The sequence below is a fragment of the Paramisgurnus dabryanus genome, chromosome 8, assembly GCF_030506205.2.
Source record: "Paramisgurnus dabryanus chromosome 8, PD_genome_1.1, whole genome shotgun sequence".
Taxonomy (NCBI): domain Eukaryota; kingdom Metazoa; phylum Chordata; class Actinopteri; order Cypriniformes; family Cobitidae; genus Paramisgurnus; species Paramisgurnus dabryanus.
In genome coordinates, this window is record NC_133344.1 from 23,947,687 (window position 1) to 23,967,004 (window position 19,318).

Consider the following 19,318-nt stretch of genomic DNA (forward strand, 5'->3'; position numbering starts at 1 on the left):
AACTACACATTTTTCTAAGGTAATTTTGCTCATCAAGAAAAAAGCATCTTGATTTAAGAAGTTTTAGATCTTTGTACTTAAAACAAGACTAAGTAAGTAAATACTAAGAAAGAAAGTCATTTTTTGCAGTGTAGAAATCTCTAAGAGACAGATGCAATACTGCTAAAAGCTCACCAAAAAAAAAAAAAAAAAAACTGATAAGAAAGCTTTAAATATCACTATCTACCCTGCCAGAAAAATAGTCCCTAGCTGTCACTGGAGCAATAAGCTTTCAAAAAAGTACACATGTGCACCTAGAGAGTTCATATTTGTACCACAGTGCATGTTAGTACCTCAAAAATACTTACTGGTAATGTATACATAATATCTGTACCTAAATGGTACATATTTAAAGGGCACTGTGCCAGTGACACCTTGGGACCATTTTTTGACCATTATTTAATTGGGAGCACAAAGATTGTGGGTTCAATTGCAGAAGAAACATCATATATTGTACCTTAAATGCCCTCTAAATTGCGTTGGATCACAGCATATGCCAAATGCATAAATATAAATGTAAGCTACAGTTTGCCTTTATTAATAGGATCATAACTCAAGATGTTCATTGCATAATTACAGCCTATAGGCTACTTAAACTTTCTACATTTTAATAAAGACTTAATCTGGAACATTGCCATTTTGTCCCTGAAAACAGTTCAGCTGAACCAAATAAATCCCTGGTTATGTCCAGTAGAGGGCAATACTCAGTCTTGAATAGACTAGGTTAGCTGCAACTTTTACAAAGTTGTGCAACAGTATTGACCACATGATATAAGGAATGCAAAGTAAAGTATGTTGTGTTATTGTCACAGGAAATGCAGGATATTACAGCGAGACAACCGTGGCCATTCTTTTTCAGAAGGATACAAAATCTTTAATATTGGGGTTCTGATATGTTCACAATGTTCTCACATGGCTTGTAAAAACTATAATTGCATGTAATCGAATGGCTCTCTTCTGTAATCCAGGGCAATCTTACAAAACTATAAAGCGAAGGGGTCGTTCCAAGCTTTTTTCTCTGCTGGAGCTCAGGCAACAAATGCTTCAACACACCCCTAGAGATCCATCTGTCTGCCACATGTTTGCAATAGGGTCACTGAGTCCAAACTCTACATCCCATTCTGGGAGATGCCTGCAGACCACCGTGATGGTTTATCTGAGATGAACATACATATTGATGGCTCATTCATCAATGCTCCCTAGAAGCATCTAGACTCTTCAGGTTGGTTGTGGTGTAAAAATGCTGAGGAAAGCCTTTCTGTGGATGAGCCTAATCTTGTTATTCCAGGCTTCTTAATCCAAAAGAGCCAGTCAGTCTTAGCTTTTCAACCACCTGCTGTGCCAACAAACACATTAACATACCTTCCAGTATATACAGATCTCCAACTATATACTTGAAAACATGGAAGATAGCATAAAGCTAGGGCTTGAAGGGATCAGGAAGACCATCTTGCATGGAGGATCCGGTGAGATGCCCAGATTTGTCACAGGAACTAAGGTACTGATATGATACAGGGGTCCACTGTGTCTGCCATCTAAAAAACTTTTAGCAACTGTTCTCTCTGTTTAAATCTTCATTATACACATTGTCATTCTCATAGGGCCATATGGTCTATTTTAGAGTAAACACTGAAGTTTATCACGACAGTAGGAAATGTCTGGCTTTAGTTGTGCACATAAAGCATGTTGTGCAAAAAAGACATAAATGGGTTTTAAGACATATATGAAATATGATATTCATGCACAGTTTGATCATTATCTGCTTTCTGCACTTAAAAGTACTTTAATAAAAACAATATGATATATTATAATATATTATATTTTGTGTTCCTCACAGGTGACTTTTCACTTCTGTACCCAGCTCTGTAATGATGAGCGCACCGTAATAGATGACAGTAAGAAGGCAGGTACACCCATGGAAATGGTAATTGGGAACATGTTTAAACTGGATGTCTGGGAAACTCTGCTGACGTCCATGCGCATAGGGGAGGTGGCTGAGTTCTGGTGTGATGTCATTGTAAGTATTGCAATCCGTTAGGCTGAAAAATGAGCCTATTTTCAAAAAAAGTGGAGTGTCCCTTTAAAACTAAAGAGTATTAAATTTTCTGTAAAGCTGCTTTGAAACATTGTGTATTGTAAAAAATGAGCTATACAAACTAAAGGATTTTTCAAACACCTCTCTCCTGTCATTGATCCAATGTGGTGCGATAACTTGTTCAAGGATAAGTCCATTTTCTTAAAAAAAATCCAGATAATTTACTCATCACCATGTCATCCAAACTGTTAATGTCTTTCTTTGTTCAGTCGAGAAGAAATTATGTTTTTTTTTAAGAAAACATTCCAGGATTTTCTCATTTTAATGGACTTTAACGGACCCCAACACTTAACAGTTTTAATGCAGTTTAAAATTACAGTTTCAACGCAGTTTCAAAGGACTCTAAATGATCCCAAACAATGTATAATGGTCTTATCTAGCGAAACGATTGTCATTTTTGGCAATAAAAATAAAAATATGCACTTTTAAACCACATCTTCTCTTCTTCGGCTGTGTGACGAGCCAGCGCGACCTCACGTAATTGCGTAATGACGTCAAAGCATAGGTGTCATTTACACTGGGGACGCTGGGGACATGTCCCCACCACTTTTTGAAATGGCTGATTTTGTCCCCACCACTTTTTGAAAGCATTTGGTTAAAATGTTCTGAAAAATCATACAATACCTGTGCGACTTACACTGCAAAAATGACTTTCTTGCTTAGTATTTTTGTCTTGTTTTCAGTAGAAATATCAAAAAATTCTAAAATCAAGATGCTTTTTCTTGATGAGCAAAATGACGTAAGAAAATAAGTCAAATTTTTAGACAAAACTATACAATTTAAGTGAATTTGTGATTAAAACAAGCAAAAATATCTTCCAATGGGGTATTTTCAACATTTTTTCTTGAAAATAATTTTTGCAGTGTACGACTGGTTTTGTGGTCCAGGGTCACATATGTTGCGTTGTGTGCTTATAGTGTGTTTTCTCTTACATGTATATCTCTTACAAATATTTTTGTGTTGTTGACCAGCCTACACTATGCCCATTTTTGATGCGCCGTTATTCAATATTTTTCCCGTCCTGCTGTAATGTTTTTTCATCTGATCTTTTGTCCCCACCACTTTTCAACACAAACTGACGCCCCTGCGTCAAAGGATCACGTGTTATATGAAACGCACATTTGCGGACCATTTTGAACATTAAACTGACACAAAGACATGAATTAGTATCATTCAAAATACAACAACGTCGGAACGGTCCTCTTCCACACTTGTAAACACTGGGGCGTAGTTTTGCATTTGTCATCCGTGACCTCTTGACGTGATGACGTATTGCGTGAGGTCACGCTGGCGCGTCACAGGACCTGAGGAAGACGAGAAGTTGTGGTTTAAAAGTGCATTTTTTTTTCTTGCCAAAAATGACAATCGTTTCGCTAGATAAGACCCTTATGCTTCATTTGGGATTGTTTAGAGTCCTTTGAAACTGCAATAATAAACTGCATTAAAACTGTTAAGTGTTGGGGTCCATTAAAGTCCATTAAAATGAGACAAATCCTGTAATGTTTTCCTTAAAAAAACATAATTTCTTCTCGACTGAACAAAGAAAGACATCAACATTTTGGATGACATGAGGGTGAGTAAATTATCTGGATTTTATTTCAAAGACAATGGACTAATCCTTTCAGGATGCTCAAACAAGCAAATGTTTTGATAGTGTCATTGTTTACAATTTCACATAAATGAACCTATACAAATGACTTGTAGCTGTTTGCATATTAATCTGAAATCAATTATTTTACCACCTGACTTTTACATAGTGAGTCACAAACACAAGCACATCAGGCATTTTCATATCCAGACCCCATGACACAACAAAACTCACGTCACAGCTAAAGTCAACAGATAACCATTGCACAGGGTAAATACTTCCAGTGGAGACCCGATGGCTGACATTGAAGTCAGTGACCTTTACGGTTAGCTACAAACTGGAAGCGTTCAAATATCACAGTGAGTGAAAGCTGTCTTCACTGTAAATCCTAGGATTAATCCAAGGATGTTTAAGATTGCATAATCATCATTTACTACTGCCATCCAAGCCCACCATCTGAAGTAGATTACTGTGGATAACAGTCTGGAGAATTATAGGAATGCCAAGCTTGTTACTACAAACACATTTATGGACGCATTACAGTACATACTGTGCCAACTCTTGGAAATCTTTGTACTTAATCCAATACATGCATAACTACTTTCTGCCAGAGAAAATGATGTTGTGTATAACTAAGAAGTCAGTACTTTTTTCAGTGTTTACTGTTTTTCCTCTTCGACCAGCACACAGGGTTGTATCCAATCGTGGCAAAGAGCCTGAGGCGCATTGCAGAGGGAAAGGATCCGGTGGACTGGCATATTCATACCTGTGGAATGGCAAATATGTTTGCGTATCACAGTCTGGGCTATGACGATCTGGATGAACTTCAGAAAGAACCACAGCCTCTTTACTTTGTAATGGAACTTCTAAAGGTCTGAATTATTATCTTGTACTACAGATATCTTGAGACTTAAACAGTTTGGAAATAAGTTACTGATTGCATGAAGATCATTTCTTTGCAACAGACAGCTTATGGTACTTTAATTTGCAGGGCTACAATGCTCCAACAGTATACAAAATGTACCACTAGGTTGCGCTAGATGGTTATTTTTCAAAATGAAAAGCACAGAGGAACATTTTTGCAGATATTGTCCTGACTCCTGTACATACAATAATTCAAAATTAAATATTCACCTGTTTAGGTACAGCGGCCCAATGAATATGACAGAGAGTCATGGGCTCTAAATGATGAAGAGCGACTTAAAGCAGTACCTGTGCTCCACGGTCAAGGAAACAAACTATTCAAACAAGGCCGCTTTGAAGACGCCACTATGAAATATAAGGAAGCCATTGTTTGTATCAAGAATGTGCAGTCAAAGGTGAGATGCAGACCTTAACTACAACTAACCTAAAACATTATTATCATCTAAAATATTTATGAATGAATCAATAACATCAAAATTGTTTCTTCAGGAGAAGGCATGGGAAGCTCCCTGGCTAAAATTGGAGAAAATGGCCAATACTCTCACTTTAAATTACTGTCAGTGTCTTTTTCGCATGGAGGAGTATTACGAGGTCATTGAACACACGTCTGATATCATCAACCAACACCCTGGTGGGTACAGTACATGAGTAACAGAGGCTTTATTTACATTCATTTACATAAAAAAACTACACCAGAGGTCTTCCCTTTTTTTCAGGCCAAAGACCCCTTAATGTATAGAGAGGAGGCACATGGACCTCCAGTATATGTATCAAATTAAAATTGTTGATTTTAAAAGATATTACTTTTTTTAAAACATTGTCATATACTGTTAACATACTACATAACATTTTTAATTTTACTGAATAGATTTTCAACTAGGAATCTTATGCTCTTCATTATAAGTTTGAAGTTTTAGCCTATTTATGCGTTTTTGTTTGATTTTGAGTTACGAAAAATATTGGATCCACCAAAACTACAATAAACAATGACATAATAAGAAGATTGTGTCTTAAATAACTATATGCTGCATGCGACCAAAAATGAGATCATTAATTTTAAAGGTGTGTACATGAGCTAAAAGCCTTCTCTGTTTTTTATTTGTAGGCACGATGAAAGCCTTTTATCTCCGTGGCAAAGCGCACATGGAAGTGTGGAATGAAGCAGAGGCCAGAGCGGATTTCATGAGAGTGCTGGATCTGGATCCACGAATGAAAAAGTCTATTAAGAAGGAGCTAGCAGTGCTCAAAATGCGTATGGAGTTAAAAAACGAGGAGGACAGACTGAGATACAAGGGAATGTTCACAAAAATATCAGGGGTGGAAGACACTCCAGAGATAGAGACTGCAGAGCGAGAGTTTCCTGAGCGGTCATCTCCAGAAGAAGGAACTTCTGCTGGAACAACTCAAGAACAAAAGGATCCAGACAGGGCATCTCTGGAAGAAACGTCTGAAGAACAAACAAATCTAGAACAAGCAAGTTTATCTCAAACAAAACCATCAGAAATGATTGTGGAGCAAATGACAGCACAACCAGCAGAAGATGTGACTCCAGAACCAACCACTATAGAACAAGCTATTCTAGAAGAAACAAACCTGAGTCACATGATTCTGGAGTAGTGACCTTCTGAACAAACATCTCAAGAGCAAAACTAGCATCCCTGGGACCAATATCTTCAATACAAATGACTCCAAATCAGACAACACCATTTGAACAATCTTAAGAGAGGTGCGACAATGATGCTTTAGGATACTAACAAAAATAAATCCTGCACTGTAAAAAATGATATCAAATCAACAATATTTTTCTATTTTGGCCTTTTTACAAGATGTAATGTAAGTCTCAGGTATGCATAAGTTTGATGAAATGCTGCATTGCAATACATCAGATATGTATCCCATAATTTGTGCTGTTCTGACTGTCATAAGAAAATCAGATATGGATCACATTTGGGCAAAAAAGTCCGATTTGGGCCACTTTCGCATTTTTAAGAAATTCGACCAATGGTTTACTGATAGTTGACACAGCATATTACTAGGCAAAAATACTGTTGTATATAAAATTATCTGCATTTGCACTTTTAAGAATTCATAATAGACACACACACACACACACACACACACACACACACACACACACACACACACACACGCGCGCGCACACACAATATTTGGAATGTGTGTCTTCAGGACAGAATGAGTAATGCTGTAGGGCTTTTGAAACAGCTTGCAAAGAGATCTGTTGAGAAACGCAAGAGAGCCGCAGACTGGATCAATGCCATTACATCACATGATATTACTTCAAGGGGATTCCCTTGTGATACTGTCAACATCTTTTCTATGCTTCACATGCTTCTTGTATAGTATCTGTCATTTAAAAGAAAACTACTACATGGACAATTCAAACAACAAGCATCATCATCTTGTTTACATCCAGTAAATGTGCAAATTTGCTTATAAAGAGATTACTTTTGTACTGTATATACTGTACAGTAAGCAAGATAATATCACAGCATATGCCAGATTTGTTTACATGTTCAAGTTCAGCAGAGAATACTGCATGCATGCTGTTTTGTCTTTTAACCTCATACATCTGCACTGTCAGAAAAAAAGGTACAAAACTGTACCTTTTTGTCGCTGGGGTGGTACCCCAAGGTATCGTTTTGCACCTTTACAGGTATATAAACATAATACAATGTGGTACCTTTAGGGGTACATTACTGTTCCTTAAGGATCGCTTGTGTACCTTCAAAGTTAACTGTTTTGTACCCCTAAAATTGAACTTGTACAAAATTGTTCCTTAAGGTACACAATTGGTCCTTAGGGTATAATATTGTACCCCATAAGGTACAACATTTTAATGTGTCTTATACCCATAAAGGTACAAAATGTACCTTTTAGGGTTCCACCCCAGCGACAGAAAGAGGAACAACTTTGTACCTTTTTTTCTGACAGTGTGTACATGGATGTTCAAATTAAAAAATAAACACATGAATAAATGATTTCATTTAAAACATTTAACTTTGCTGCAAAACACTGCTTTTCTGCTGAACACAAAAATGGCGTCTCTTTTCCCTACAATGCAAGTAAACTGTAAAAGAAGCACAACAAAACTAGTCTATCTAACACAACATTTAGGTAATAGATATTAACCAGAAATACATTCTTTACCAGTGAGCTACACTTAAAAATAAAGGAGGTGGAGTATTTTTTATCTAAATGTTTGCAAAAACGTAAGAACAACTTAGACCACACGTGCGCAATAATCACGAACAAGAAAAAAGAACCCTATAGCTAATATATATCTGTGTAATATATATTTTATATATTTTTCATGATTATTGAGTACATGTGGTGGTCTTAGTTGTTCTTACGTTTTTGCATACATTTAAAATACATTTTAGTATGAACGTTTTTGTTGAATCATGATTTGTTGGTTAAAGCGTCGGTACATTTTAGGAACAATTTTGTGCATATGCATGCTTAGTGAATGAGACCCAATGTTGTTCTTTTTAATTTAATATTTTTTTTTACAGATTTACCTCACTTAATTAAAATACCAGATTTTTAATGTAATTAAATATTAATGTAATTAAGTAAATTTCATTTGAAAAGTTAAAGAACAACAAAAAGTTTTAGAATGTACTTAAGTTTGACATCGATGCAAATAACATATTTAAGTAGGCTACCTTTATTTCTTATAGTGTACAGAAAAAACAGTACCAACACATCTAAATATGTGAGTAAGTATGATGGCAGAGAAACATGACGGTATTGCAGCATCCCCTGGGGATGACCAGTGTCAGTATTGCATGAGGAGTCCTGCAGGAGCCGTGCACTGATGCAGAGTCAGGTGAGAGAGAAACATCACACTGTACCTACATCAACATAACGCAAAGCCTACCTGGGTGTTTCATTGTTTGCACGTGACTGGTGGTTTTCTCGCTCTAAGAGGTTTCGGGCAATGCTGTTATTGTGTGGTGGAGATGCTGAACTCTAGATGACTGTGTGTGTGTCTGTGGTTTAGCACACGAGTGCACGCTCACGAGGAGATCGGGAGCATTCTCGTCCGGACTGAAAAAAAGACACGCGGAACTGAGCCAAATTCATTAAACACCATCAAAGGAAAGAGGATGACCGTATGGAAATGGGAGGATACTTTATTCGTTAATTTCTCAGCGCGTCTTTGACTTTTTTAGTTGAGTCACACGTCGGAAAATATCCCGGACTTTTTACCTATTCGTCGTTAAAAAGCATACCAACCTTATGAATGACATAACACATAGCATAAGCTTTATTTGAAGTTGGAGAAATCGAGCTGCTCGTCCAGCAGTAGCCTAAATGATGGCCGTCTGATCGATTTGTGAATACTTAACGCTATTTCATTCACCCGCGGGATTTTTTTTATACACATTCACTTTGGATTTGGAGAATATGGCAATAAACACAGATACGGAGTTTGCCAAAACCAACCTGGGGGAGCGCGGCGGGACACAATTGACCGAGTCTCAGGAGACCGAGAAACTTCTCACGACCACCGAGATGACCGGGGTCAAGACCTCCAGCTCGTTCACGGTCAGCGTCGGCGGTGAAAAGGATCTCGATGCGGATCAAAACGGCCACAGTTTGCCGCTCAGATCCGGATCGACGGGGCAGCTCGGATCGGCTCCCCTCTCGCCGTCCAGAGTCAGCCTGAGCCGCACATCATCCACCGGCAACACCGTCCAAGAGCAGCAGAGACCAAAAGACTACCTCATATTGGTCATTTTATCCTGCTTTTGTCCCGTCTGGCCGATAAGCATCGTTGCTTTGGTCTATTCAATCATGGTGAGTGATCAGAGATTAATTTGACACTTTTTAAAAACAAATAAGGTCTGGTGTCATTCCTTAAAATTCTCCTGCAGCACACATATTGACACACGTTTGTGCTTAAATTGTGCACCCTTGTTTTTCACTTCTTGCAAATATATTTGCATGCGCGCAGAGCCGCAGGCGAGCTCCAATATCCCGCTGACAGGTGTGATTTACAGCCCTGCATATGCTCGTTGTAAACGGGCTAAAGATTGGTGCAAACTGTCACCACAGTAATGAAGCTCCTTCACTTACAGTGAAAACTCTGCAAGCTGTTATATAAGCACAAAGGTGGCGAGGTTAACTCATATTTAGGAGAGGTTGCTTTGAATTTATAATGAATATTTACATCTGCTCATTTGTTTCCCTATACTAAGATTGTTATGTGCCCTAAAATAATTAGTAGACGTTTATGAAACAGATAATCATACATTTTATTATAAGTCGTACCTCACTCATTCACAATGTGCTGTACCTAGTGCATTGTGAGGGTGTATACACATGCAGGGCGTGGTACCATTCAGAGAACTGAATTGTGTTTGCACTCATTGCCCCACATAAGATTACTAAATATAAAATAAATAAATAATCTGGCTGTTATGCATTGCTTTCCTTATCTTCTGTCTGAAAGAATCAGCTCTCAGTATGAGAAGAGGTTCTGCATATGAAGACATAACCTCAGCAAGATGAAAATATTATGACTTCCAGCATAGTCACAGGAGACCGGCTTTCGAACACATAATTTTGGCAAATTTAATAAGGGCATTGTCAGATTCAGCCCTAAGTGAAATCTAAACCATTGTCTGCTCAGCGCTTAGACAACTTTCTAAGTGTTTCAGTGGGACAGAAGCTATTTGAGAAATACACTGAAACACTAGGAGCACATTTCCATTAGCAGAGTGGATAAGGATGCAGCTTTTCACTGAAATCTTTGGGTACACTGTACCAATATTCTGCTTCAAACACCTGTGCTGTTTACCACACTCATGCAAATGGTACCTGTCTGCCTCATTAGTCCAAATTCAAATCATTCTTGCTTCCATTCGTCCATGCCAGCAGAATGGATTACAATTCAATAAATGGCAAGACTGATCCCTTTTTTACTTGGATATAAGAATGGCTCTGGCCATGATTTTAACCATTTTATTAACTATAGTCTATAGTAAAAAAATACTAAAGTATTGTGTACTACCAGAGGAATGTCCATTACAATTACGACTTTTATAAAAAAAAATGTTTCTATAATAAATTTTATAGATTTAATTATTAAATTAATTAAATAATTATTTTTATATTTTGTTTTATTATTTGTTACTTATTATTTATCATTGTTTTTTTGTTGCATTTATTAACATTTTCATTTCTATTTTAGAATACATTTGTTTATATATTTTTTTTATGTAGACTTTTTTTTTAAATATTTATATGCAAAAAAAATTTTTTATGAGGATTTATATTAGAAATCCACTTAAACCAAACATAAATAAAGAACTTGCAATTTAATAGCATGCAGAAGAGATACAAGAGCATAGTCTTTAAAAAAAAAAGGTATACAAAAAGGTACAAAAGTTGTCACTGGGGCGGTACCTTTTGAAAAAGTACAAACATGTGTAAACTGGTACCTTAAAATGGTTCATTTTAGGACCTTTTTGAAAGGTACCATCCTCCCAGGGACAACTTTGGTACCTTTATTAAGAGTGTAGACACAATGGAACATAACTTCCATTGACTTTTGTTTAGAATTTTACATAAAAAAATTATTTAGTAGGACAACTCCCTTTAGGATTTGTTCAGATTTAAAAGCCTACAGACAAAGACAACTGAGCAGTTCCTCCTAACCGAGACCAAACTACAGATCAATGGTCTCAGTTGGTAAATTCTTAAAAATATGGGTTCCTATTCCTAAAATGTTTTTAAGCTGTATGGTTTTGATAAAGAACCTTTAATATCCATAACCTTTTTAATGGCTACACTGTTGGAACTAAAATGGTAACTCAACTGTTCTGGGGCAGTACCCTTTAAAAATTTACTATGTATCATTAAGTACAGACTTGTATACATTTGGTACCAATATGTACCTTTAAGATACTAATATATATTTTTGAAATACTTATATGCACTACTTGGTATCATTATGTACCTCTGTGGTACTAATATATTAACTGTTTAGGTGCAAAGGGGTACTATTAAAAAGGGAATAGCCTTTCCATAGCATACATATGTTGACCATTTCTTTGACAGTGTACGAAAAGGTAAGAAAAAAAACGCATATTTTAAAAAGGCTTTGACTAAAAGGTTCTTTGTGAAACTACAAATGGTTCTTCTATGGCACTGGTGTGATGAACCTTTTTAGATCCTTTATTTTAAAGCGTGTAGAGCCAAAAATAGAGGAAAAAACAATGGTAAAGGAAAAATAATAAAGCTATACCCATACTGTACTTCTTGTTGTCTGATACAACTTGATAGAGCTGCCAAGTTGGGCAGGTGCCAAGTAACACAGACAGGCTGCATGAGATTTTTTTATCTCAACAAAACCAATGACCTTGGCTACATTCAAGTCCAAAAGAAAAAGGCCCCTATTTATCTTAATGCACATTTCTGGTCATATTTTGCACAAAAACTGTCTGCCCTCTTAAGTTTCAGACAAAATATCCTTTTATTTTTCAACCCATCCTCTCCAATCACCTGGATCCACTGTGTGCTATGTACAGTAACGCCCATCAATATTTGATTTGAAGGCACTGTATTGGGTTACCAATTGATGTCCACTATAAAATCTGGGTCATGAACCAAACCTGTTGAGAACCACTGATCTAGAAAGCAATTGTAACTGACAAAATATTATTAAGGTGTTGAAGGTACAGTATACCATAAGGAGCTCTGAAATCAATGAGGCAATACAGCAGCTAACAGATTCAAATAAAATGTTCTTGTAAGTTGACGCTCCTGCAGGCAGAAAGGAGCCGGGAGGCTCGGGAGCTGGAAAGTGGAGGTGGAGTCATAACATTTTATAGGACCGAGCGATCTCTCATTGCAAGGGTGGGCCGATAAAGCAGCAACTGCACACTCGGCAGGTTTAGCTGAGGAAATATGGTAAGCAGAACTGCAGCGGACAGACATCTTTGTTTTCGTGTCAGTAAATGCATCTGTTGCATTACACTACAATGGGAATTTGAGACTACAGATGGTCGCCATTTTCTGCGCAAAACATTTAAATAAACTCTGAAGCTGGGAATGGCAAGTCGTGTTCGGTAATACACTGTCATCGTGTTTTCACCTGGCTTCATGAAACATAACATCATAAGAGCAAACAAGCAGTGAGATCACGTTTCAGGTGCACCTGCTCATACATGCACAATAGCAGCGTGCTTTCCATGGACTAACTGCATGTAGATTTATGCCTTTAGCAGACGCGTTTATCCAAAGCAACTCACAGAAAGTAAATCTGATGTCTTATTTTTTGCACAGCTTACTACAGTTACAGACATAGTTTGCTGTGCTGGCATGGCTGTTTATAATTAATGCTTCAGGCTTTTGAGGGAACACGGAGAGCCCTTGTTCACTTCCAGACTGCAGTGGGAGACAGCGAGAGAGGGGATGTGGTGGGAGGTTTCCTATGAAATCGAATGGGGGGTGGAGGACTAAGGAGAAAGGTGGGTCATCGAATATGTCAAATGAGCCAAACAAATGGCCCAGGAGAGTTTCCAGTTCACAAGAAAAATATTACGGGGGCAAACCTCTTGGGGAATCAATGTTGTCCATTTGCCGTGTCATATAACCACACCCCCCTTACTCAGAAAAGCCCACACAGGCCATTAAAATCCACTGCAGCTTCTCAAAACCGCAGTCAAGCAAAATGCACCTTAAACACAAAGAGCCGGAAGCCATTTGTGTGGCCATATGCTGTTATGTAGCACTGCAGCTTCACCACAATAGATGAAACATACCGATCCCTTTAAAGAGACACACTGCATCGTCATTGCGCGAAGTCAAATCAGGGAACTGAATACAGACGTGAGATTGAGATGCAAGAGGTGACATTTTACTACACAGTACTTTCTAAAGACACTCACTGATTGAATGCGCTGATACGGCTTTTCGCTGTGATAAGACTTAGGGATCAATAACATTTTGCTGCTCTAGCCACATATTATACCCCAGCTAAGATGTCAGAGCCAGTCTGCAGTATTTGAACTGAGCAAGGTTGGGAAAGGTAGCGAAGAAAGAGGGGTACAGGTCATGGGGCAAGGTTTAAATTATATATTGGTTTGTATATAGGCCCTTATACATAGATGTGTCAGTGTGAGGCTTTTATGTCAATGGTTTAAAAGGCGAATGTGTATATTATTTCTAGCAGTGGTTTTCCAAGGTTTTCCATTTCTTAAAAAAATAAAGTGAATTCCTTCAAACAAAAAATCATTAATTTTGCTATAAGCTCTGTAAACTACTCTACTATATAAATAACGGATGGTTTCAACCCATGGTTGGGAATAATATATATATGGAATAACAAAAAATATGGTCGTTGGATTAGATTAACCCACACTCAAAAAAAAAAAAGGTACAAAAGCTGTCACTATCCTATAAAAGGTCCCAATATGTACCATTTAGGTACAGATATATACCTATGTGCACCTTTGAGCTACTAATATTTACTTTTTAGGTACAACGGTGTACTTTTTGAAAAAGGTTTTGCTCCAGTGACAGGTTTTGTACCTTTTATCCGAATGCAGAAAATGTCCATATTTGACCTAGCAAAGATCAATTTCAACCCAACAGTTGGGTTTGCACATATTTTACTCAACTATGGTTTAAAACTTTAGCACTTACTTTGCAGCACTTCCACCTCGGGCGTAGTAACATCATCACTCCTGACTGCTCCCCTTTTGCTCAAACTTCTGTCAATGTTACTGTGCCCGAGGTGGAAGTGCTGCAAACCAAGTGCTCTTTCTCCATACAATATAGTTCTCATTTTTTATTCATTTAAAAAATGTCACGTTTTATTTTGTGCCACCATACTTACTCGTGTAACTACTCATGTAACAGTATTTAAATAGGGAAAACATGGAAGTGTTTGGTGTCTTCTAAATTCATCCCTGTTTGGATCCTAAGGAATGAATGTGGCTAGGCTAAATGCTAACACATTCACAACGCACTGTACAGATTAAGTGCACGCATTGAATTAAGATAGGTATGAATTAATTTGTCTAAGTTAAGGTAAGAACATAGTAAAATATTAAAAACTGTGGTGTTTTCCTTTAAAGTATAGCATATAAAATGCTTAATTAATCTATTTTCCTGTGAAATTATGGAGAAAATGTTTAATAGCTTTTTGTAGCCAAGACTTTAAGATGAACCTATACCAGAAATACCCAGAGAAATATTCACTAGCAACAAGCCCCGATCTCCTGTATAGTGTAGATCTGTAATCAACAGGTATAACACTGCAGCTTGACATTGTAAACTGAGCTTCCCTATGGATTAATGGAAAATTTAGTGTGTGTGAGAGATCAGGGAAAGCTCTTCAGTTTCCAACAAGGTGAGTGTAACAGTCCAGTAATCCTATCCACTATTGGAGTCACGAATCTGCAACATTAGGGGTTTGATATAATATAGTGAAATACTATCATTCTACATTTTGTGTGTTTATACCATAAAACAATGTAAGATGAGTTCCTACTGTGTTTAGTATTTACACTGCAAAAAATGATTTTCAAGAAAAAGTTTTCTTAGTATTTTTGTCTTGTTTTCAGTAAAAATATCTAAAAATTCTTAAATTAAGATGCTTTTTTGATGAGCAAAATGACCCAGAAAAAAACAAGTGTCATTTTTAGACCAAAAATATCAAATTTAAGTGATGTTGTGCATAAAACAAGCCAAAAATCTGCCAATGGGGTAAGCACAAAAATCTTGAATATTTTTCTTAAACACTAAATTCAAGAAAAATTCAAAAAGAAAAATGTGCTTATCGTATTGGCAGGTTTGTTTGCTTGTTTTATGCACAAAATCACATAAATTTGATATTTTTGGTCTAAAAACTACACCATTTTTTCCTGGGTCGTTTTGCTCATCAAGAAAAAGCATCTTAATTTAAGAATTTTTATATATTTTTACTGAAAACAAGACAAAAATACTAAGAATTGTTTTTCTTGAAAATCCTTTTTTGCAGTGTGTTTAACTGTAGTGCACTGTAATTATGTAAATTATGAATTATTAATGTCAATAATTTTCTGCCTTAAATCTTTTGTTTATTAACAAATTTTATTAACTCAACTAATTTACATGTCATTTCAACTTCCTATTTTTTATATTGACAAGATTGAAATTTGTTGAAATCAGTTGAGTTGATAAAATGAGTTGATTAAACAAACAAAAAAATTTAAGGTAGAAAATAATTTTTTACAGTGTGTGTTTTGCATTCACTAATGCCAATTTACCATTAGCATTTTAATAGTCAGTTAAAGCTGAGTGTCTCTGTACTAATTTAGCTTTTTCTAATGTAGTTATGCAAAGGCCTTGTTTCCACTACACTTAAGATTAAATGTAACTCTTATTTTACAATTAAGCAATGTCTATTGCCAGAGCCAGCAGTGTTCTCCCCTTTGGTAAAAGGCTTACGCAATACAAACATAACAATGCTTTTGGGAAATGTGTCTACTTGCAGGCCACTTATGTTAATGCGAGAGGAAACCCAACCAAAGTACGTTCAGCACCTTGGACAGCACCGCCCTAATAAAAAGCAGCTTATGGGACTCCAGGGGTGTACCGCCGATATTACGTCACATCACAAGACAAAAAAAACCAAGCTGATGTGATGGAGAATGGAATTTGCATTTGAGTGTGGTTAGCCACTGTGTGTCAGATGCTTTTTCCAGCAGGATCTATTGCTCAATATTGATTACTTTAATGCAGTCTACTGGAGAGGCCGTCCCTAGGGTACACTGACAGCCTAATGGGTGGCTGTGGCATAGGGCTGCACTAATAAGAAAAACATGGTTATCAGCTCACCCCATCTTGTATCCGATTCACTTAGAAAATTGTCGACGTGACCTCTGACCTACACTTGCTTTTCTCCTCCATCTGGATTTTCAACTTATTCGAAAGTGTCTAGAGCTAATAAGAAGTCATTTGTGAGATTAGGTATTTTAAGAATGGTAGTTTATCATCACTATTCTCTTTTTATGTTTTGCTACAGTCAAGAAACAGTCTACAGCAGGGTGATATGGATGGGGCGAGGCGCTTGGGACGCTTGGCTCGCCTGCTCAGCTGTGTTTCTATCATTCTCGGCCTTCTGGTTATCATAATCTACGTGGTGGTTACAGGTATCTTTATATTTATATTCATTCTGTGAGATTTACTTTTGTGGTCATGACCAGCACATTATTCGGATTATTACGCTGCTATGTAGCAAATCATTTAAAAATGGACATGAAATATTGATAGGAGAAAGACATAAAAAAAAGACTTTAAAAGCATCTGCAATTGGATACCAGGGACAAGCCTTATATAGTTTTCAGTCAGCATTATGCCGTTTGGTTGATCATCCAATCAGAATAAAGTATTTTACAGAGTAGTGTATTGAAGTGTCAAAGGTTGCATGCATTTTCCTATTCAGTGTTACCTGCAGCGCTGCTTGCACAAATTTTAATCTAATTTGTTTTTTCCTGCTCTATCCTCAGTAACTGGATAATAAAGTGGGGACACAGTGAGGATGAGAAACAGCCAAGAATCTACAGTACTGCAAAAAACCTCACCAATGAAATCATTAAAATAAGGTCTCCCTCATTAAAATAACGCCTCTGATGTTGAAAAAAAGAAACAAGAGTGTAGCAAGCGGATAAGATCAAATTAAATAGCAAAACTGCATGCGATAGGTTAGCATGCTCAATGAAAAAGAAAACAAAAAACCCCGTACAAGAAGAATGATGGCTTGCATTTTGTAAATGAGAGGCAGTGAAGTTTCGACATGAACTCGCTCCAGAAACGACAAGACTTTTCTTCGAAGATAGAATGGTTGCAACATGAGTGTGCCCAACTGTATTTTAACCCTATATTAATCTTAGATGATCATGCATTTAAAAATTATGCACAGATATATTTGCAATATACCTACTGATGTATGTTTTATAAAAAAAAAAGATTTATATGTGAAGTTAAATGTACGAACACTGTTGGCTAAAAAGGCCTAGACAGATATGTAAAGAAATGGTCAATGGAAAATCTTTGAGGTTGGAGTTTTTATTTATTTATTTTGTAGATTTTGATTATAAAATTAGACCACTTGCATGCCAAATCTTGTACATGAATAGCCAACAGCTGTCAACCTTTTTTACAACTTTTTTTTTAGATACACTGAGAGTAAAGATTGGAATGTATGTTGTTGTCCATTGTGTGTTGAATGCTAATCTTTACCATACTCTCTCAGTGACACGATGTAAACATAGAGCTCTGCCTGGTCACCAGACTCCACGTCCTGTACTAGTGTAGTGTACTAGGTGGGACTGTAATGTTAAGCATGCCGGGCCTTTCCTACCTAACAGAACTGCTGGTGCATGGACATTCATCTACAGGCATGCAAGGGCCAGCACCTTTCTAGCCTATGTGCCAAGAATAATATGCTAAACAAATCACAGAACTATAGTTTTTCCAGGATAGAATGCCAGTCATCAAATTTCCTACTTAACCCATATAAATATGAGATAGCCTATATATGAACATATTTATAGAAATATTTAGGCATGCTGTGGGTGGACAATACAACACTTTCTTATCTTCACGTAGAATGACGTGTGTGAGACTTCGTTTTTGAGACACCGCACAGTGTTTACTGCATCTCTGCGATCGCTCATACATCACTGACATGCTAATGTTTAGAGCAGTGGTTCAGGATTAACATTGAATAAGATACAGACACATTACAGCACTTATCTGGATAGTTGGTTAGGCAGAGCGACTGAGGACATTCAGACACCGCAGGAATCTTGTTGATCTGCTTTCTTTATACTGAATGAAGTATTTCTACACACCCATTGTTTATTGCAAAGCACTTTATCACATATTTTTCATCAATATTCTGAATCTCACATGCTGTCAATACTATCATTCACAACTTTGTTATTTTGTATGACTATGTGTGTTTTGCATTTTGTCCCACAAACAGACTGCTGGCTCCTAAACATTTAAGATTGTTGTCTTTGAAGTTAGCATTTTCAACTGGTCACAATCCTGTTTTTATCTGGAAATATATGCTTGTTATCATTGCTATTTTTTGACTGTTTAAAAAAGAAAGAAAGGCTGGGTTGTTTCGACCTGTGGTTGGGTAAAATATAAACAAACCCAAACTAACCTAGAGAAATGTCCATATTTGACTCAACCATGGGTTAAAACAAGCCACAATTTTTTAGACTGTATGTTGTTCATGATAATCATTATGCCAATATGAATGAGATGCAAAAATGCTGCTACGTGTCGTTTAAAACTGATTTATTATGTACAATTTTTTTAAACTTAGTTCACTTGTATATCTCTGTTTTTCATAGTTATTGTGTACCTTTGCAAGTGCAAAATAAACATTATCATGCATGGTCCACAATTAAGCTTGCAGTTCTTGATCTTGTACAGTGGTGTTGAAACAAAGAGGAAATTATTACATTAGGAACAATGGTACAAAAGTGAAGCTTACCGCACAAAGAAACATGGAGGACAAAAGCATTCTCTTTCAAAGCCAAAAGCATATATACGCTTCATTTTTCATGCCCCTGACTATTGCTGTTGTAAATAATGTATGACTAAGGAAATGGCACAAGATCTACTGACTGATTTCG

The 19,318-nt window shown here is 36.8% G+C and overlaps 2 protein-coding genes across 2 annotated transcripts; both read left to right on the top strand.

The window, feature by feature from the left end:
- Positions 1-714: 714 nt before the first annotated feature.
- Positions 715-7,227, top strand: aipl1 (aryl hydrocarbon receptor interacting protein-like 1). The gene is made up of 6 exons (XM_065280143.2): positions 715-1,537; positions 1,877-2,056; positions 4,406-4,594; positions 4,865-5,041; positions 5,136-5,277; positions 5,752-7,227. Exons 1-6 carry the CDS (start codon positions 1,442-1,444, stop codon positions 6,261-6,263), a joined length of 1,296 nt encoding a protein of 431 aa, XP_065136215.1. The 5' UTR covers positions 715-1,441; the 3' UTR covers positions 6,264-7,227.
- A 1,239-nt stretch (positions 7,228-8,466) lies between these two features.
- On the top strand, positions 8,467-18,677 carry trarg1a (trafficking regulator of GLUT4 (SLC2A4) 1a). The gene is made up of 3 exons (XM_065281085.2): positions 8,467-9,470; positions 16,690-16,816; positions 17,174-18,677. The coding sequence occupies exons 1-3, from the start codon at positions 9,078-9,080 to the stop codon at positions 17,182-17,184; spliced, it is 531 nt and encodes a 176-aa protein (XP_065137157.1). The 5' UTR covers positions 8,467-9,077; the 3' UTR covers positions 17,185-18,677.
- Positions 18,678-19,318: the final 641 nt, after the last annotated feature.